The sequence below is a fragment of the Staurois parvus genome, unplaced genomic scaffold (genome assembly GCF_062004578.1).
Source record: "Staurois parvus isolate SC_StPar_1 unplaced genomic scaffold, SC_StPar_1.0 ptg000058l, whole genome shotgun sequence".
NCBI lineage: Eukaryota > Metazoa > Chordata > Amphibia > Anura > Ranidae > Staurois > Staurois parvus.
The window spans coordinates 6689785-6711877 of NW_028317854.1; the positions used below are offsets into that span (position 1 = coordinate 6689785).

Sequence of the window (22093 nt, forward strand, 5' to 3'; positions counted from 1 at the left end):
GCTATGCATTGCTTCTAGTATTGGAAAATACAGTGTAGTAATATAGATATTCCAGTGTTGACAACTGTTTTGAGCATATATATTTCATGTTTTTCTACATTAGTGATTTTATATGGAGAAACAATATGCAGATTGATTGTATTTGAAAGAAGTACGTTGTCAACAGAATGTGGCTATATAAAGCATAAGCTGCAGCTTGCTCAACTTTGTACACATGGCAATGGTAGCATTCCATGATGATCCAGACCTATTGATGGCATATAAGTGATTTTGCCAATATATGTGTCACTTATTATATTATGAACAGTTGCCTGTGTCCGAGATTAAAGGCCAGTTCGAAACGCGCAATGTAGTGTAATAGCAAACTAGAAATGCAGTCCAAGAATACAGCTGAAACTTTGTAACCTAGTTGCCACACAGATATTCAGCAGGATGCAAAGCGAATTCTCTGTGGCATATAGAAAGCATGGTTAGAAAAATGCTCAGTAGGAATGCAATTATTTCTTACAATTTTGAGAAGGTGCCAATAATTTTGTCCAGACCATTTTTGGAGTTTTGAGAGGAATGTGTCAGATTTGACTTTATTTCTCTCCACTTTTTTGTCACACCAATACAAACAAAAGAAATAAACATGAGAATGCCTAAACATTTGTAATTACAACAGTTTTCTGGGTGAAGTGGTGCATTATTTTACAGAAATTCAAGGGTGTCAATTTTTTTGGCCATAACTATAGTTCAGTCTACAAAATGGCTACATTTATTGTGTTTAGATGGCTGGTGCTTTTTGAGGGATGTTTGTCTTTATCCATCAATAATGAAATAAACAGGTGGTTATTTATTTTACAGTGATCTGCAATTTTAAAGGCAGGGCTTCATTGCTTATTTTGATTCAAGAACAAAACCAGAAAAGGTGGAAAAAGGCTCACAATCTGTATATACTCAAAGTTCATTAAAGAATTCATATGGCCTCCAGTTTCAATTTTTCAAGCTTGGCAATACATGGTTAAGTTGTGTAGCCTCCCTGGCGGTATTCCCGAGTGTAGCTCGGGGTAAAGTTTCAGTACCACAAGCGGTAACCCCGAGCTACACTCGGGCTTACCATATGGCGCTACTCCAGGATCTGTTCTTCTCTTACCTTTTCCTGCGCTCCCATAATGTCCCTCCTGCAGTGTCCCCTGCGGATGCCGGCATCTGTCTTCTGGGTTCCGTCCCCTGCGAGCATCGGGACATATGGGGGACGGAACGGCAGGAAATTTGAAAATGACAAAAAGTGACATTCAATAAATACACTAAAATCACATAGTAAAACATTACTGTATCAAACCATTTCACATACATTTTGTCCCGAGTGCTTTGTCCTGTGCCCTGCCTGCATTTATACTGTTCTTTCTGCCTGGAAACTGAGAAATGTCCATGGTGTCCAAAAAAGCGTCCCTTTTAGGTCAAAAGCGGTTTGAGAACAGCGATAGTAAATCAGAACCACTTGCAGAATTGAGTGATAATGATTCGTGGGGAAATTCGTCATCCGACACTGAAAACGATTTTGCGACTTTACTAAGTGATGTGCGACCTTGGCGCTATATTTCAAATTTCAGTGTTTTTGGTTTGATTTTATTATTGAATTAAATTTATTATTATATTATGTTTTATGATTATTTATTAAATTATAATTTATGATTTCGTGTTTCAAATTGTAATATACCCGGGATGTTTACTAGACTCTTGTTCGGACAGATTTCAGTGAGTTATTCCTAAAAATTACAGACCTACAATAAAAAAAATACATATTTCCATGCAAAAAAATGTACTGCTTTGAGCACAGAAATATGGACATAATCAGACCTCTAGGGAGGTTAATTCAGCTAGATGGTTGTAGGAAAAAAAAAAACGGAACCATTTTTCCCATCCAAACGTTCGATCTTCCCCATTGTGCTATTGTATTCTGACAGCAGGGACGCTCCCTCTCTGTCAGGATACACAGATCAGTGGTGATCGAGCTTTTATTGAAAAGGGTGGTTGAATAGAAGTCAGTAGATCAACTTCTGTTCAACCCCCAGTAGCTACACATGGATCATAATTTGTCATTAATAGAATACTCCCTACTTTATTAAATTTTGGTCTAGTAAATCGTTAACTGTTTTATGCAAATGTAATTAGAACCGTTCCTTGGAATTGCAAATGAACTTTGCATATTTCCTACTGATGGTTGTGGCTACCTGGCAGTAGTACTGGCTTTCATTCACTCTCCTGCTTTTTACTCCACCTGAGTGCTTAAAAGCCAATCCCTTAACTTTTTTTCATTCATTGCTCCCAGAAATTTTTGGGAACAGTTACATGCATTGGTGTATATTACTGAAATTTACTACTCTGTATTTAACAGCAACAACGTACTGTCTACCGCTTAACCCTAGTGAAGGCATGGAATGTGGATGAGCTAACAGCATATGCAGATCTAGTCACCATCGGCAAACCTGACTTCATTGAGATCAAGGTAAGTAATTTTGTTCTGACATACACACACTCTCTGCTTTACATGCTGTATGCATGCAATTCATATATTTAAAAAAAATCAGTAATTGATACAAAATAGTGTGCAAACTCTTAGTAACTGCTAGCACCCCTTTATTGGTAATAAAATATGGGCCTGCTTTGGAGATTGTGTAAATTTGTTGATGTTTTAACCAGTTACTGTCAGCCCTACGCATGTATATGTTGGCAAGGTGGGTGGATCTTAACGCCATGCCAATGCACATGTGTTCATGGGGAACTACACTGCCCATGCCCAACACAGTGACCCTGCTGTCGCAGACTGCTTCCAGTGATTGTTTACGATCATGTGATCATTGTGGTAGCTAATCATAGAGGTCACATAATCGAGTATCTGCCTCTGCCTTTTGGTGTTGAAAGCCTCTTACGGGGTCACCTGGTGGCAGAGCCATAGGGTTAACAATCAAACTACTGCACCTGTATATCTCTTATAGGCCAGAGCAATTACTACATTTCTGCTATGGGCTTGTTTATTTAGCGATTACTTTTTAAATATAGCTTAAAGCAATCATCTATTTTTTAAGGACAAATAAGGTTTTCCTTTGGTGATAATGCCTTGCAAAGTTTTTATTTTCTATGCAATCTATAGAAGAAAATAAGGAAAAAAATTACACACTTTTTGTACTTTTGTGTTAAAAAAATCTGAAATCTGTAAATTGAACTGTTTATAAGGACACTAAAACCCCATTCAAACGTGCGCTCCTGCTTGTTTGTGCTTTTTCTTTTTTTTGTTGTTTGGAGGTTTTTTTTGCTTGCTGCTGCGGGCCCAGCATAGGGCAGCCCATTCGATAGACTGCTTTGTGTGCCAAGGAAGCTCCAGAACCTTTTCAGGCATGGAACATTGCACATTTTTCCAGCACACACTTTTCCACACAACAAATGCAGCAAAAATTGCACTATGTTTGGGGTGCAATTCAGGAATAATGGCGGCACAAGTGTGCGGTGCATCTTGCCGCATTTCTGAAAACACAGGCATACCACCAAGTTCGAATGTGGCCTAAGAATATATTTCTGGTAGCATGTCAAAATTATTTACAGAAATTAACTCAGTTGTACTTATTTTTTTAACGCAATACTGGAAAAAAATTAACAAAATAAAAACAAACGAGAATCATGTTCTATATTAAAAACCTGAAAAAAAATCTGCATATAAATAAGTTCAAATGTAAAAATGTTCCTTTTTTTTTTCTTCTCTTGTAACTCTACTTTAACTGTGTTGGATGCACTGATTTACTTGACAACCTTATGGCAAATAAGGGTTAATCTTAAGAAATTTAAGTAATACACTTGACAATTGGGTGGATCAATGAAGGCATATCTGCATGTGCTAGTAGATGTTTATATCAGCATGCAATAATTGGGGCTGTTTTTGACCAACTAAAAATAAAAAGATGCATGCATTTCTGAATGTACAAAATACGAAATAGCTGCTAGTTTTATTAAATAGTAATATTACAGAAATTGATGGACTATATTCCAGCCTATAAGCAAGAGCAGTTTCTTTCCTTATGTACAAAATACAATTTTGTTTTCTAGAGATATTTTATTTCAATCAATGATCTTAAATATTTGATTGCGTTTGGTAAAGGTGGATTCCACCATTTGCAAAAAGAAAAAAAATAACAGACTCCTATTTCATAAGGAGAAAAATGGGAATATATCATTGTTTTGCATATGAGCCTGCAACTCATTACAGCCTCAATTGATGGATAACAGGTGCCATGCCATCCCCTTCAGACTGTTCCTCCAGCTCAGTACCTGAAGGTCCATATTTCATTACGTACCTTCAGCTATGGAGCTGAAGTAAGTATCAATAGACTTCATTGATAATGTCACCACACTTGCGGTCCACTGAGAACTGCAGTCCCTCTGTCTTGTAGTTTTTTTCATTCACAACTCTCTGAGTGAAGAATGACACAACTATGAGAGTGCACCCATGCATAGTCACTGCAAAACTGACAGCAGCCTAAATATGGGTGTAACTTAAAATATAGTCAGAAAGGTGGAGCTTGCTTTTAATTATTTTAAAATGTGTTTTTGACTTCCTATAATAGGATTTAGCAAAAGATTAGATCACATTTTGAGAACTATTAAAATATAAAATTAAGAATCCCTAGGGTTCACAAAACGTCTTTCTTACAACTGTTGTGTGCAGTCTATGCCCAGGCTATTGCTGTAGTCATTGTACCCATATGATTTTGATGCCAAACCTACTGCTGCCACTATAAATCTAGCAGTGATTACAGATGGAAAGTCTTTTTTTTTTTGATAGACCGTTTTTAATCACTTCCCGTCCAGCCAATGTATACAAACGTCATAAACCTTTTCTACAATCCTTCCCCAAAACTCAAATCCTACCCCACATTTCCAAAATAAATCCAAAATGTCCACACTATCCAATCTTCCAACTGTGATAAATATCCAATTCGTCACTCCAATCCAAGATACCTCAAAAAAATTTAAACTGAATATAGTGCATTATCTTTCAAATGATATAATATTATGTGATATCATGCAAAAACACTAGTGACACAAAAAAAAAAAAGGTTATTCTATATTTGTAAATAAATAAAACAAAAAAATGATAATTATACAATAATTTATAATTATACAATATTATAAACCACACACATGAAGTTCAATAAATCCACACAACTCAACTAGTGATATGGTGCGTTAATCACTCCAACCAGTGAAATACAACAAATCCAAAATATGTAGCTAGTGATAAAGTGCACTAGTCAAATTCCAAATAGGTGCCACCACTCTGCGTTAGGATAACATGCTATTACCCTCTTTCAGCTTGAACAGGCGTTTCGCACACTCCCACATGCCAGATGGTTTTCCTCTTAAGGGAGTACGCAGTGGGATCCCCCCGTTCCTCACAGGGCAGAGAAGAGAAGACTCAGTGGAGTTTATGCATAAAATTCAAACATTTATTATCTGCTTACATATGAGAAAAAAAACGTCCATCCTATGCAAAGACCACATCCAAGATGGCCGCGCTGCTCCTTCCAGTTTTGCGTCTGACGTCACGACACTGACGCGTTTCGTCACTGGCAGGAAAGTCCCGCTGCCATTTTGACTATGGGCATCAAACGCCGATACCCTATATCATTCACAAAACCGGCTTTTTGCATGAGCAATTACACCCACTGGACAGCATAATAGGAACATATAAATAGACATATTCCTAATCTATTACATAGAGATACATTCTATTAAACAACCCATACCTACTCCCTATGTATATAAAGAACAGTTATTACCTAATAATAATCCATTTTAATAGTCTCACCCAATTATAAGATTATAAAATATACTATTATATTAAATAATAAAATAAAGTAAATAAATTCAGTAAAATAAAATAAATTAAATAAATAAATTAAATAGATAAATTTAAATAGATAAATAAATAAATCAGATCTCCATTAAGGTAAATCTGCGTATACTAGATTGGGAGAGCACCCTCTACTGACCAAACCAATTATTATAATGAAACCACATATGGTGAATAAACACCTATGCCCTCTACTGGCTAAACTGAATAACTCTCTGTTATATTGAGCGCATGTAGTTCCTATATTGATTTCCCTAACAAATTAAGGGGTATAGTAGATACAACTCTTTATTTTTAAATTTACTTTTCTTTGGGGATACACAGAGATTTTGATTTGAATGTATACAAACGGCTGGACGGGACTGCTGCCTAAGCGGGTTCACGTTTCTAAACGTCCCCTTCATTCACTGCCTGTGTGCGCTCCCTGGGAGCGCACAGCCCCGCGATTGGTGCTTGGTTATAAACTAATTTGGGTTATTTTTTTTTTTTCTAAAAAGATAGCTGAATACATTTAGGCCAAGATTTATGAAGAAAGATTATTTATTTGCAACATTTTATAAAACACCTTTTTTTAAAAAAAATTTTTGGACTTTTTCATTTATATAGCAAAAATATATAAAGATCCCAGTGGTAAATAAATACCACCAAAATAAACTTTTATCTGTCTCAAAAAAGGCTAAAAAAAATCATATGTTGCAGGACCGCGCAATTGTCATTCAAAGTGTGATAGCACTGAAAGCTGAAAATTGGCGTGGACTGGAAGGGTGTGAAAGTGTTTGGACTTGAAGTCGTTAAAGTAGTTATTGACCACAAAAACTCAGTCATTGGTTTAGAGTGGTTGTAACTTTAAAAATGACCAATAAAATTTGCAGGTCGTAGATCTTGTTTAATTACAAAATCGCTCTAATATTTTGATATAAATGATACTTTTATTTTCTACATCTATATATCAAAATCAAAACTGCTCTTCTTTTGGGATAGGTCATTATACTTGAAGTAAGTTAATGTTATGTTAATCCCATAGCGAAGACTGTGAAGCATAAATGGACAAACTACTGATTTTTTTTCACTGTGCCAAATGCATTAAGAAGTCTATTGCAGACTCTTGAATAAAACATGGATAACCTAATGCTTATTTTTCTCTTCCATGGACAGGGCTGTCAGAGGAAATTTAAAAAGAAACAAAGAAATCCACCTTGCCAGTTTGTTTATACAGAATTCTCTTACCTTATACTAGTACAGCTTAAAAAATACTTATTCTGGACATGCAGTCCTCATTAATGTGACCAATCCAGTGTGTTCTATTCACATAGCAACACTGTGCCAAGATGGTAAAGAGAATTTCAAATCTATTTAACTGTGAACTCTGCTGACTGAATGCCAGCACTTGTGGAACAGAACAGCTTGGAGATTAGCTGGGCAAGATTCAAGCACAGTATTCTATATAGATTCATGCCTTTATTCTTTAAAAGAGGCATGAGCAGGCAAGCAAACTTCTACAATTATGATAACATTTGTCATGAGCATAGTTAGCTTGCTGCCCAAACTTCTGCTCTCTAATTTTTCCACTTTTCAACTTCCTGAAACTATTCCCTTTGGAGAATAGTAATATTTTAAAAGAGATGAAAACAATATTACTATAAAGTGAGGCCAGTTTTCAAATGGGTACAGTTATTTACAAATGTTAATGATCTATTAATGAACACTTAGCCCTGGTTCACACTGATACAGTGTGGATACATTTTAGACCACATTGACAGAGAATGTCACCAGCACACCCAGGATCACCAATATGGGTCCAAAGGTTTTAATGACCGATCACATAGTTACAGCAAGACAACGTTTTGGAGTCTCACAGGACCGCTTCATCAGGCATGTGACCACACTGTGTGTTACTAAGCTGGTTTCTGGGAGAGTAAGTGAGAGAGAGAATGGCAACTGTATGAATATCGGATGAAAAACGTATGGCTATCCAAGCTGAACCGCAGCTGAATTACACTTGAAAAATGAAGGAAATCATACCGTTTCAATGTGAAATTAGCCTTAAAGTGATTGTAATCACTCCAATTTTTTTACATTAAAATTACAAACATGGTATAATTACCGGCTCTGTGCAATGGTTTTGCACAGAACAGCCCTGATCCTCCTCATCTCTGGTCCCCTACCTCCTAGCTCTCCTGGCTCCTCCCCTCTGCTGAGTGCCCCCACTGTTTGGTCAGCAAAGTACCCTTCGTAGTTCTGAACTAATATTAAGTCAACGGGTAGGGAAGCCCAAAGCTCCGCCTCATTTACTGTATTTTTTAAATAGTAGAAGCCGGTTTTAATTCAGCTTCTTTACTTGGCTATCAGGGCTAAATTCTGGCAAACCTTTGTATCTAAAGTCTGTATTTGTATTACTAAATGCTGTGAACTTTAGGGCTTCTGAGCTATGCTAGAAGGTTGATTAAGGGTTATGTGCAGGGACCCCTAGATTCCTGAATTCAATTGCTTTTGTCAGATTTGTTTAATTTCTGTACACTCACCTTTAGTATTGTTTTTAGTGTATATAACAGACCGAATGCAAATGTATTTAGTTTTTTAGTATGTGGTCTTTCATGAAAAATGTCTCTCCTTTATGACTGGCCTGTTGATACCTTGTGCAGGCATGAGTATATTAAATCACAATCTGATTTACGAACACTGGGGAGTGCAAAATCTGGTGCAGCTCTGCCTAAAAAACAATCCACTTCCAGGTTTTTGTCAAATCTTAATTGAACAATTAGAAGCTGGTTGGTTACCATGTACAGCTGCACCAGATTTTGTACTCTCCAGTTTTAGTAAATCAACCACAAAGAGTATTCCATTTTTAATGCCACTTCCTGACCTCTAGTGTTCTTCAGATGCTATGTAACTTGTTCGCATAGGTGCAGATTTACTAAAACTGGAGCACTCAGAATCTGGTGCAGCCGTGCATGGTAGCCGATCAGCTTCTAACCTCAGCTTGTTTAACCCCTTCCTGCCTGCGCCTCTCGGCCCTTTTAAGAGTTTCAGAAGCCGGGAGGCGGGATGGGGTTTAGGGATCATGTGACCGCCGTGACGTGTCATCACGGCGGTCACATGATCGGGAAAGGTCCCGATCGAAAGAGCAGACCGGAACCTTTCCATGAGTACCGGCCATGTGTGCTGGGAGCGCGCAGGGTGCGTGCTCTCAGCACATGTTTTTTGTTAATTGCACGCAAATGTGCGGTCGCTCGGCGTCTAGGCCCAGACGCCAGGAGGCCGCACATTTGTGTGCGGCCAGTGTGAAGTGGTTAAGTAAGCTTTGACCGTAAAACCTGGGAGCTGTTTGGTGTCCATGCAGAGCTGCACTAGATATTGCAATCTCCAGTTTTTTAGTGAATAACCCTTATAGTGTGTGTATTTATATTTTCATTTTGATTGTATATTTTTATTTTTCATCTTACAGGGTGTAACATACTGTGGGGAAAGTTCAGCTAGCAATTTAACAATGGCAAATGTGCCTTGGCATGAAGAAGTTGTTCACTTTGTACAGGAGTTAGCAGACCTGCTTCCAGATTATGAAGTTTCATGTGAACACGAGCATTCAAACTGCATGCTGATTTCTCATAAAAAGGTAATATTTAAATATAGTGTTTTGGCTACCTTTTTTCTATCCCTGTTAGATTGCATGTTGTTGTATATTTTTTTTTTAGGGGGGGGGATTTATCTTTTTTTTCCCCCTTCGATCCTATTTCTATTAAAGTAAACAGATCAAGCTGCGCAAATTCCCAAGGCCTCTAATATGCAAAGCTGCAAATATTAACCAGTCCGGACACTTTCACCCCCTTCCTGTCCAGGCCAATTTTTTAGCTTTCAGTGCTATCACACTTGGAATGACAATTGCGCAGTCATGCAACACTGTACCCATATGAATTTTTTAGCATTTTTTTGAGACAGATAAAGCTTTATTTTGGTGGTATTTATTCACCACTGGGATTTTTATTTTTTTTGCTATATAAATGAAAATGTTATAACATTTTGCAAATAAATAATATTTCATCAAAAATCTTGTCCAAAATTAATTCAGTTATCTTTTTAGTAAACAAAAAATAACCCAAATTAGTTTATAACTAAAAATAATTAAAAAAAAAAAATTTTTTTTACATTTTTATTTTTTTTTATATTATTTTTTTTTTTTTTTACATGCTGTCACCTTAGCAGTACAGTGTCACCATGGTGACACTGTACTACTTGGGGGGGGGGGGGTGATGAAGATTTTTTTTTTACACTGATTGCTTTTACACCCATAAAGGCTGTAAAAGCAATCATTTCTCCTTCTCTCTGGCTGCATTCTTGCAGCAATTGAAAAATACTGTGTGAGCTGTGATTGGTCACAGCTTGTCACATGGTACAAGGCTGTTGTGAATAACGTTGTACCATGTGACCTCTGTGATCATTCACAGATTTCACAAGTAGTAAGCAATGATGTCAGGAAGTGACATCTTGCTTACTACTCTGCATGTGATCACTGATTGGCCAATCAGTGATCACATGATCGGGACCTCGCACAGAGGTTCCGTACAACAATCGGTGTTCCACTGTGTCTAGAGGACACAGCGGGCACCGGATCGAGGTGCTGCACACTCCCAGGGAGCGCGCACAGGCCAAAAGGCGTGCGCTGTTTATGAACGGCAACCCGCCCCTGGACTGCCACTGTCCAGCCGTTTATATACAGCGGCCAGACGGGAAGTGGTTTAAGAGGATATCCTCTCTTCATACAAATCTTGTTATATAGGATTGGAGATTGATGGGAGCTGGAGAGATACTAGGTCTCACCTGTCCTTGTGTGAAGATTGTGGTACCTGAAACCTTGTTATATAAAATATTGTGTTCTGCATAACATTAACCACTTGCCCTCCGGAGAATTTACTACCCTAAATGACCAGGTCTCTTTTTACTATGAAATTTACGTCCTTTTGTTCACACAAATAGAGCTTTCTTTCGGTGGTATTTGACCACCTGTGCGCCTTTTATTTTTCACGCTATAAACAAAAAAAGACCAAACATTTTGAAGAAAAACAATATCTTTTACTTTCGGCTATAAAAAATATATAGTAAACTTAAAGTTAATTATAAATTTAGGCCAAAATGTATTCTGCTACATGTTTTTGGTAAAAAAAAATCCCAATAAGTGTATATTGATTGCTTTATGTGAAAGTTATAGCGTCTACAAACTATGGTATAGATACTGCAATTTACGCCATTTTTTGCTATACAGTGCTGCGCTAGTTTAACGGACAATTGTGCAGTCATGCAATACGGTACATAAATGAAATTTATTTTTTTCACACAAATTGAGCTTTCTTTCGGTGGTGTTTGATCGCCTGTGCGTTTTTTATTTTTTGCGCTATAAAAAAAAAAAGACTGACAATTTTGAGAAAAAAAACCCAATATTTTGGACATTTTGCTATAAAACATGCCCAGTAAAAAAAATTTAAAAATCAAATTTCGTCATAAATTTCGGCCAAAAAGCAGTCTGCGACATGTCTTTGCTAAAAATAAAAACCCCAATACGTGTAAATTAATTGGTTTACGTGAAAGTTATAGCGTTTACAAATGGCGGTAAAGATACTGGGATTTTAATTTTTTTTTTATGCTAATAATGGCGGCGATCAGCGAATTATGGCAACGATCAGTGACTTATGGCGGCAATCAGCGACTTATGGCGGGACCGTGGAACTGCGGCGGACATTCTGACACTGGGGGGGAACTGACTTGGGGTCACTGACATCCCCAGTGACACCAATACAGTGATCAGTGCAAACAAAAAACACTGACACTGTACTAATGGCACTGGAAGGAAGGGGTTACATTTTTTATTTACTGAAAGGGTTAACTGTGTGAGGGGAGTGTTTTAGTAGGGGGTGGGGGTGTGTACTGCACGGGGACAGGCTGATCGGGAGAGATAAACTCTTCTCTCCGGTTCAGCATGTCAGGAGCTGACAGGGAACTAACAGAAAGCAGAGCTACTGCAGCTCTGCTCTCTGTCAGTGATTGCTGCTAATCGGCGGGACACAGCTGGTAACGACCGGCTGTGACCTGGCGACTGACATTCGCGGCCGTGATCAGCGGGGCAGGTAGGGCGGTGGCGCCCCTCGCACGCGCCCCCTACCTGTTTTGCAAACACACGTTTTAAAACGTGGTTTTGCCCAGCCGTGCCGCCCTGCCAACGTATTTCTACAGTGGCTGGGCAGCTTGGGGTTAATATAAACTCCACTTGTCAATACATATTAACTTTGAAGTCACATATACCTCTGATCAAATCAATGAAAAACAAATAGTGTCATGTAGTCCATACAAAAACACAGTAAAGTCCGTGTGGATATAAAGCTCCACGACCAATAGTGAAAGCCATGTTCCAATACTGTAAATATAATATTGATGTTGTGAATCCTATTTTACTGTTTTATCCACCAATGTGTGCACCACCACCAAGTGAATAATTGGAGGCTTACCAGAAACAGAGACCCCTTAATTATAGGGGTCTCAACCAGCATTGCGATATAGGGTGTCATCTGATTCTCCATGCCATGCCCTGATCAAGGAATCTCTCAAGCCTCACAAACCAATATGTGAACTCCAATACGATGCCAAATAATATCATGAAAGAAAAAACATGCCTCTCATAGTGCAATAAGTTTGACTTTATTTGCGCAAATAAAAATCCTACTTACAAGCTGTAGGGTACTGACAAGAATTCAAAAAAATGCTAGGCTAGACCCTGGAAGATGTCTTTTGATAAAATGTGTTGGGCAGATCCTCCCTCTGATATCATCACACTGTCGGCCATCTTGGAAGTGTTTTTTTTTAAATGCTTGTCAGTGACCTACAGCTTGTAAGTAGGATTTTTATTTGCGCAAATAAAGGATGCAGGGAATAAAAATTGGCACATCCCTTAATAAAATCAGCACACACATAAACACTTCCTAGGCACACAGTTAACCCTTTAAGTGCCCCAAATGTTAACCCCTTCCTACCCTTTGTCATTAGTACAGTGTCCGTGCATAATATTAGCACTGATCACTGTATTAGTGTCATTCGTGATATCAGTGGCAGTTAGTTCCCACTCTGTGTCAGTACCCACTGCACTATCACAGTCCCGCTATAAGTCGCTCATTGCCGCCATTACTAGTAAGTAAGTAAATAAATAAAAATTCCAGTATACGGACCGTCATTTGTAGACGCTATACCCACATATACACATATTGGGATTTCTTTTACCAAAGACCTGTAGCAGGAATACATTTTGGCCTAAATTTATCTAGAAATTTGATTTTAATATTTTTTATTAAATATGGGGCTTTTTATATTTTGGGTCTTTTTTTCCGTTTTTTAATAATAAAAAAATGTAATAAAACAGTGGGGATCAAATACCACCAAAAGAAAGCTCTATTTTGTGTTTAAAAAAAAAATTAAATACATTTTATTCAGGTACAGTGTTGCATGACCGTGCAATTGTCAGTAAAAGTATTGCAGTGCCGCATTGCAAAAATGGCCTGATCCTGAAGATGGATAAATCTTCCAGAGGACAAGTGGTTAATGTTTGATGCGTTAGTGCAGTTCATTTATTTTGAATGGGTTGTCGACATACCCCAGTGCACAAAACTGGACCTGACTGTTTTCCCCCTGGTACAGCACACCAGAAAGTACAGTAGTGTAGACTATGTGTTGCAGTTTTCCACCTGGACCCAGTGGTTTCCAGCAGGGTACAGTGCTGGAATCGCTGTGTTTACAAAGGAGGTGATGTGAATTAAATTTTAACAGTGGCACAATCTGTCTTAAAATGAGACTTGAAAAGAGGGAATTTAAGAGCGCTTCTCATTATGCAGTTAATGAATGACTGTATCATTATGCATGTTGCATAAAAGAATCAAAAGGGACACAAGCTTACTGATGATAATCTCTACAGTTTCATTATGCTTGTTCCAGTTCCCTGTTTAAAAATGGTTGAAAATTTGGTTGCTCAGAAGTCTTAGGAGATATTTAAAATTATATTCTTAAAATTGCATTTCTCCCCATACACTCTTGTGTATGAAAATTCAATATGATCACACACACATACAACACACACACACCAAGTCAATTAAACTCCTGGGATATTGATCTGGTCAGTTAACCACTTCCCCTGGCAGTGCAGAGGCGGGTTTCCGTTCATAAATGGCACCCGCCATTTTGGACTGGGAGCACGAGCAGTGCCCGCTGTGGCTGGAGGACACAGCGGAACACCGATCGCTGTACAGGACCTCTGTGTGAGGTCCCGATCATGTGATCACTGATTGGCCAATCAGTGATCACATGAATAGGAGTAAGCAAGATGTCACTTCTGACATCATTGCTTACTACATGTGAAATCCGTGAATGATCACAGAGATCACACAGTACAAGGCTATTCACAACAGCCTTGTACCATGTGACAAGCTGTGACCAATCACAGCTCACACAGTATTTCTCAATGGCTGCAAGAATGCAGCAAGAGAGAAGGAGAAATGATTGCTTTTACAGCCTTTATGGGTGTAAAAGCAATCAGTGTAAAAAAAAAAAAAAAAATCTTCATCATCCCACACAAGTAGTACAGTGTCACTATGGTAACACTGTACTGCTAGGGTGACGGTATGTTAAAAGGAAAAAAAAAATCATATAAAAAAAAAAAATAAAAATGTAAAAAAATTTTTAGAAAAATTATAATTTTTGGATATAAACTAATTTTTTTTTTTTACTAAAAAGATAACTGAATAAATTTTGGCCAAGATTTATGAAGAAAGATTATTTATTTGCAAACTTTTTGGACTGTTTCATTTATATAGCAAAAGAAATAAAAATCCCAGTGGTGAATAAATACCACCAAAATAAAGTTTTATCTGTCTCAAAAAAAATGCTAAAAAATTCATATAGGTACAGTGTTGCATGACCGCACAATTGTCATTCAAAGTGTGACAGCGCTGAAAGCTGAAAATTGGCCTGGACAGGAAGGGGGTAAAAGTGTCACATGAAGTGGTTAAGTAGCAGAGGGGGGTGATAATGAAATTAACAGTTGGTGCACTAGATGGGTAACAATAAGGAATTGATACCATTGAATGGCCCCCACACTCTCCTGCCCTAAATCCAATAGAACATCTCTGCTGCCAGGTTGCACCTCAGACTGTCCAGGACAGTAATGCCATGGTCCAGATCTGGGAGGAAATGCCCCAGGACACCATCCGTTGTCTCATTAGGAGCATGACCCAACATTGTCAGAAATGCATACAAGCACGTGGGGGCCATACAAACTACTAAGTACCATTTTGAGCAAACTGGACTAGCCTGCTGCATCATTTTTTCACTTTGCTTTTCGGGGGTGTCTTTGAATTCAGTTCTCTGTAGGTTGATAATTTCCATTTCCATCAAACGATGGGGCATCTTTATGTTCCTAACACATTATCCAGTCCATAGCAGTATAGAGATTCAGCATTATATTTTTCCCTGTTGAGATATGATGTGTTTTCAAAGTGCTCCTTAAATTTTTTTGGAGCAGTGTGTCTATATGCAATTTAAGTACAAATTCTATTGTGGCCCTTTCTTCTAGATGCTATAGCTGCCATATAAAAAGATTGAAAAGGCTTTCATTAAAGAGGACCTGTCATCAATCTCAAAGTACTATAGATACTCTTGAGGGGTTGGTGTTTAGTTTGGGGGTTGAAATCTTGAGGGGTTGGAGTTTAGTTTGGGGGTTGAAACTTTACCCAGAGGTCTGGAGAATTAAGCCCTTAGTAAGAGAGTTCAGCCTGAATTAGGGGATTTTCTGCTCTGCAGGTATTTTGGAGTTTTCATTTTTTAAGTTTAAAAACGCAAACAGGTTCACTTTAAACCGCACGTTTCTATAAGTAATTATCTTAACCCCTTCACGCCGATGCCTCCTGGCCCTTTAAGAGTTTCAGAAGACGGGAGTTGGGATGGGCGGGGTTTAGGGATCATGTGACCGCCGTGACACGTCATCACGGCGGTCACATGATCAGAAAAGGTCCTGATCGAAAAAGGAGACCGGGACCTTTCCATGAGTACTGGACATGTGTATTGGGAGCGCGCAGGGCGTGCCCTCTCAGCACATATGTTTTTTTTTTTTCAATAGAAAGCAAATGTGCGGCTGCTCGGCGTCTAGGCCCAGACGCCAGGAGACCGCACATTTGTGTGCGGCCGGCGTGAAGAGGTTAAAAGCTACATTTTTGAATCCCAGATAAAGTTATTATGAGAGATTGCAACCACCAATAACATGCAGTTTGCATTTTTTCAAATTTATCTGTAAAATAAGCTTCCATTGATGCAAGGCAACCACCTGTATTTTTTTTTTTTCCTTCTGGTCTGAATATGCGTGCAGTAGTGAATCACCATAAGCATGGTTTTTGGTGGCCAACATTGCTAGCAGCATTTTACCATACAAAAAAAAAAAGAAAAGCTCCTGTCCCTTTAAGACATAAGATATAGCACAGTGCTTTAGCCATGTCAATTGTCCCTTTCTATAATGTACAATACTGGCTGATCCTGCCTGTTCCTGTTTTCTCCTGTTCAAACTGACCGACTGATCCTTCCTGCGATTAATCCTACCTTTGATTCTTCTTTTGATTGACTGGTGCTTCCAGCGTTTCATCGACTGGTGCTTCCTGCAATCGATCAGCCGATCCTTCCTTGCTTAGATTCTTCTTGTGATCAATTCATCCTTCCTTTCCTCAATCAAATGATCCTTTTGAACCTTCTTGCGATCAGGCGGGACTTCCTGCGATCAATCGGCCAATCCATCCTTACTGCAATCAATCGGCCAATCCTTCCTGCGATCAATCAAGGGACCGATCCTTGCTTGTTTAGATTGATCATTCCTATCTTTGACCCTTCCTTCCTGTGCTAATAATTTTTTGCAATGTAATTTATCCTTTTCCATATAGTAAAATACCTGGTTCATCCTGCTTGCTGCTGTGTTCCTGTCTCTGCAGCATCTGTATCTCCTTCTCTCCCCCTCCCTTCCTGTCATTTTTTTGTGGTCTGTGTGAAGCCCCTTAGCGGTAATGTCCATATGATTCAGAAGCTTTCTTGGCCTGGGTCATATTTGGAATTCATAATTTGTATTAATGTGTTACCCATGAAGAAAAAAAACAAAGTGCCCAAGCCATTATTAAACATATTCGAAATCCTAAACCATTGAAACCTGCCTACTGTGCATTTTGCAATGTTTAGTTTTCTTGCTTCATTTCCAAACTATCTTTATTTGCACAGCTGTTGACTTAATTTACCCATTAATTACATGCATAATTGAAATGACTGACAGCTTATTTGGATCTTTTTTTGTTTCTAGCCCAAGACAGATACAAATGACATGGGGCCAAGTTGCTTTAAAGGAGAGCTAGCATCACTTATAATTTTCATGTTACATTTATGCAGTCTAAGTAATGTATCAATGTAACTTTTCCAGGTATTTTTTACTCCTCAAAGAGATCACGGTGGTGTCCCTTAATAATGCATTCATCTGCTTTTCTTCCGGAAGGATAGCACCATCTTTTTCTGAGGTGTCATCCAGGGTCAGTATCTAATTTTTGGACCAAGATGCTGGCTCAGCGATAACCCAGTCATTTACATCCAATTTTCTGGCACATATTGCCTCTGTACTGTAGCCTCTAACCTTATGACTAGCTTTAACGTTATACTGTTGAAGGCTGATCAAAGTTAGTGTTGCAGTCTAAATGCAGAGAGAGAGGAAATGCTTCCTTCTGCCAGTAGTAGACCTGTTGTACATCAGCCTAGGAAAGTCACTATTGGAGCTTAATGTGTACTGCATGTTAACAGCCAACACATTTTTATTCATTTTTCATGGTGAATGGTTAGAACCCATGTTGGGTTTTTACTGCTATCCAGGGACCTGTTAGAGAGATGTCTCCTTTCTTCCTTTTCTGCTGATAATGTTTACCAGGCAAGAAGTATGAAAATTGGCCAAATGCGAAACGTACACAAAAAATATATGAATTGTATGTATGTCTTGCATTTTGGCAATTTTCATGATTGCGAGATATATATATATATATATATATATATATATATATATATATATATATATATATATATATATATATATATATATATATATATAGTGAGGAACAGAAGTGTTTGAACACCCTGTGATTTTGCATGTCAAATACTTATTTCCCTCATGAACATGCAAATCAGTGCATAATTTGTTAGACATGCATTTCTTTTGAATTTTTTGTTGCTATTCTGTCTCTCAGTGTTACAATACACCTACCGTTCGATTTTTAGACTGACCATTTCTTTGTGAGTGGGCAAACTTTCAAAATCAGCAGGGGATCAAATACTTATTTCCTTCACTGTGTGGGATCAAATACTTATTTCCTTCACTGTGTGTGTGTGTATATGTATATATAGATAGATAGATATAGATAGATTTTTTTTATTTTAGTACTGTACAGGAAGACTAGAACTCCCCTCAGATTATTATTTCTATTCCCCTTGAAAATATACGGTCACTTCTGTCTGGTATAACCTCCTCAGTACTGTGCTATAGCCGAAAGCTGGCTACAGCGTAGTTCTCTTGTTCTGGGAGGACATCTACAGACATTCTCCCAGAACACGCATCGGGCATGCTCTGTGACTGCTCTGTCCTTTTGGACACAGTTGATCACAAATCACATGGTAAAGGGCCGCTGTGTTTGGCCCTTTACAGTGATAAGCTGTGTCCAGTCACAGCTGATCACATGTAAACAGATTGCCGGTCAACAGCTTTTACTTTCCTCAGTGCTGATTATCAATGCAGCCTTGTCAGTGCCCAGAAGTGCAGCCTCATCAGCACACATCAGTGAAGATGAAAAATTACTTATTTGATAAGTTTTATTGCAGAAAGGAAGAAAGTTTTTTGGGGTTTTTTTTTCAAAATGTTCAGTCTTTTTTGTTTGTTTAGCAAAAAAAAACAAAAAACCCAATGACAATTAAATACCGCAAAAAAAAGCTCCATCTGCCTAAAAAAATGCTAAAAATTTCATATGGGTACAGTGTTGCACGACTGCGCGATTGTCATTCAAAGTGCGACAGCACTAAAAGATGAAAATTGCCCTAGGCAGGAAGGGGGGTAAAAGTGCCCGGAATTGAAGTGGATAACAGTTATCAGGGAGGAAGTGAGAGGACTAGATAGGGAGTTCTGATCCCCACCTTGTCTAATACTAGAAAAATGTTTTAGGCTTTTTTTTAAACCTTATACGGTGACATGTCAGAAATTCTTATATACATTTGTAAAGCTTTTGGGGGGGGGGGGGGGGTTATTGGCAGCTAGTCCTGTTCAGCTTACGATATTCCACCTTGAGCCAGTCATGTTCCACTGTCATTACCATGTGCAGTGTACAGGTTCTCTGTCAATATCCTCCCCTTGCTGTTTGGACTATTGCCTGTCAGAATTTTGGTGCCAATTAAATACACGTTGGGGTTGATTTACTAAAGGCAAATAGACTGTGTACTTTGCAAGTACATTTGCTCCAGTGCTTAGTAAATAAGGTGAAGCTTCACTTTTCAAAGAATACCCAATCACAAGTGAAAAAGAGAACTTTTCCTTGCATATGATTGGATGATGGAAGTCAGCATTTACTAAGCTGTGGAGCAACTGCGTCTATTTGCCTTTAGTAAATGAAACCTAGTGTGGGGCAATATCAGACAGCTGCAGCTTGTACAGTCAAAAGTGGTACAATGACATTAAAGGATAAGTTCACCTTTGGGAACATGTTACATGTTCCACCCGTTTTTAGGGTGGAACATGTTCTCCTAGCCGCAGCCTCCACCACCCCTCCTCCCTCTGATAGATGGTAGAGGGAAAAGTCTCCTTGTACTATCTGTCAAATTTTAAAACTGTGCGGCCATGCAGGGCTCCGAACACATGGCCACTTCATTCACGGACGTCCCTGAATGAATGAACGGCAAGTCCCGACAGCCTGAGCAGCTGTCGTCTACCACAGCGCTGTGAAGCATCCCATACAGCAAACAGATATTCTTACAGGTCTGCAGGAGACCTGAGTGGCCTTAGTGATCTACTGATCGCTAGTGCAATGCTTTACAGGCTCCTTTTGGAGAAAAATAATAAATGTACATTTTTTTACCTGCACAAAAATGTGCATTTATTATTTTTGGCTAAAAGGTGAACTTATACTTTAACAAAAAGAAAAGAAGCAAAATAAATGGAATGTGCAAATTGACCTGTTAATGGAGGGCTGACTGCTAGATGCCCACTAATGGGTATTTATTTACTAGTATAGAGCAGTATAAATAGTGGTGAAAGGTGGTGATTAATATTTAGGAGAAAACTTAAGCCAGTATTAAACCCAAAGCAAAAAATTTAATATGTTGCAGCTTATCAATCACCTGTTGATGTGGCCAGTTTTTCTGCTAATTTTCAACTTCTTGTAACATACCAAACTGTTCAGCAAAAGTAGCAGTTAGAGAGTTGAGACAAACCATTTAACACCGACAGGTGCTTACAATGGTTAGCTTTTTAGTCAAGTTCATCCAAATCTGTTACTGAACCTAACACTACCCTCCCCCCAGATTTAACAATGCTACTGTTCAAAGGTGTCTGTTGCTTTTCCATCCAAAGTGGAGATACCCTAAGGCAGGAAGTGTGTTACTTGCAGGATCACCAGGTGGGGGAAAAAACTCATACAGCCTCCACATTTAAGGAATGGTAAGCAGCAATACATTACATTTTTATTTTTGGGTTTGTTACTGCTTTAATCTTTCTCCTGAATTATTAATCACATTCACCATCATTATTTGATAATACATTCATCTCTCCAAAAAATATTTGCCAGCATCTGGATGATAAACATTAGCTTTTGCCATTCCTGCTGTTTTTTTAAGCAACCTCATCGCTGAGATATGCCCTTAAATATTTGCTACTAAAACTGCAAAATAATTATTTTTTTCCACTGACGAGCCACATTGTTCTGTTCAGTTACTGCAGATTTGTTGTCCTATGACCTATATCTTGCATTTGTCCTCTGTAGTTTTATGAATCTGTTTTTCTGGCATAAGACTGCAAATGCTGGTGAATACAGCCAAAAGGCTGCTTGGGATTACCCACTTTTGTATAAATGGACTTCTAGAGTTTTAAAAATTATTTGTTCTATTTTTTTGGACATGTGCAGGTATATTCAAATATTATGGTAGACTGTATGCATTATAAAAGCAAGTCTTTACCATAAATGTATGTGATTCAAGATACACAGGCACAAATTATATTACACTGCAAGACAATGGTAATACCAAATTGACACTTTTTTTCCTCTACCCCTGTGTGGATAAGCGTAATAATGACACTAAGATAAATGGGCTTATATTCATTATTAAGCTAAAATTTTGCTGTTCTCTATTTTATGAATGCTAGAATAGTGTCTTGATACCAAATTAGCTAAAGCTTTCCTTCTGGTGATGTCTGAGGTTTCATATATCATTTTTATTTATTTTTCAAATAATGAATTCAATTTATGGAATTTTATCGTAAAACCCCAGAGCTATTGCACAAAGTAAAATACCCCAGGCCAAGGTCACCTGTGTTAGACGTGTTATATGTTTAAAGGGAATTACTTTAGTTGTTAAAATGGTCTTATTAGACAAAGATCTCCATCAAAGGATGCTAATGTTTTTAATCTTCTAAAAAGTTCATTTAACTAAGGAACATTTATAACTAAGGAACATTTGTAAGTCTGTAGGCCCTGTCAGACCACAGCAAGACAACTGCTGCCCTAGCCTTCTAAGGGGCCAGGTTGGATTATTTTGTAGACAGCCATTATTGTGCTACCTCCTCTCAAAAGGTATTCTTTTTTGTGCAAGATCTTCAAGGCTGCTGCAGGCAGGCTGTGCAAGTACCTCCTAGGTACCCAAACTCTATACCAGGGGCGGACTGACAACTCATGGGGCACCTGGGCAATAGGGGATCATGGGGCCCCTGTGTCCTTGCCCAAACTAAAAAAAAGCCTATGAAAAAAGTACCAGGGGCATCTCATGGGGCCCCCTACTGACCCCGGACCCTCGGGCAGTTGACATATACTTTGTATGTATGTATGTGTGTGTGTGTATATATAGATAGATAGATATAGATATAGATAGATAGATATAGATATATATATATCTAGATAGATATAGATATAT

At 38.3% G+C, this 22093-nt stretch overlaps 1 protein-coding gene across 2 annotated transcripts in view; it reads left to right on the forward strand.

Moving 5' to 3' along the window:
- LOC149469876 (S-adenosyl-L-methionine-dependent tRNA 4-demethylwyosine synthase TYW1-like) overlaps positions 1-22093 on the forward strand; it is a 257623-nt gene that overhangs the window by 209352 nt on the left and 26178 nt on the right. For both annotated transcript variants that reach the window (XM_089668480.1, XM_089668481.1), the window contains exons 14-15: positions 2381-2491; positions 9336-9503. In XM_089668480.1, the coding sequence (XP_089524606.1) occupies positions 2381-2491; positions 9336-9503 (279 nt within the window). The remainder of the gene's footprint in view (positions 1-2380; positions 2492-9335; positions 9504-22093) is intronic.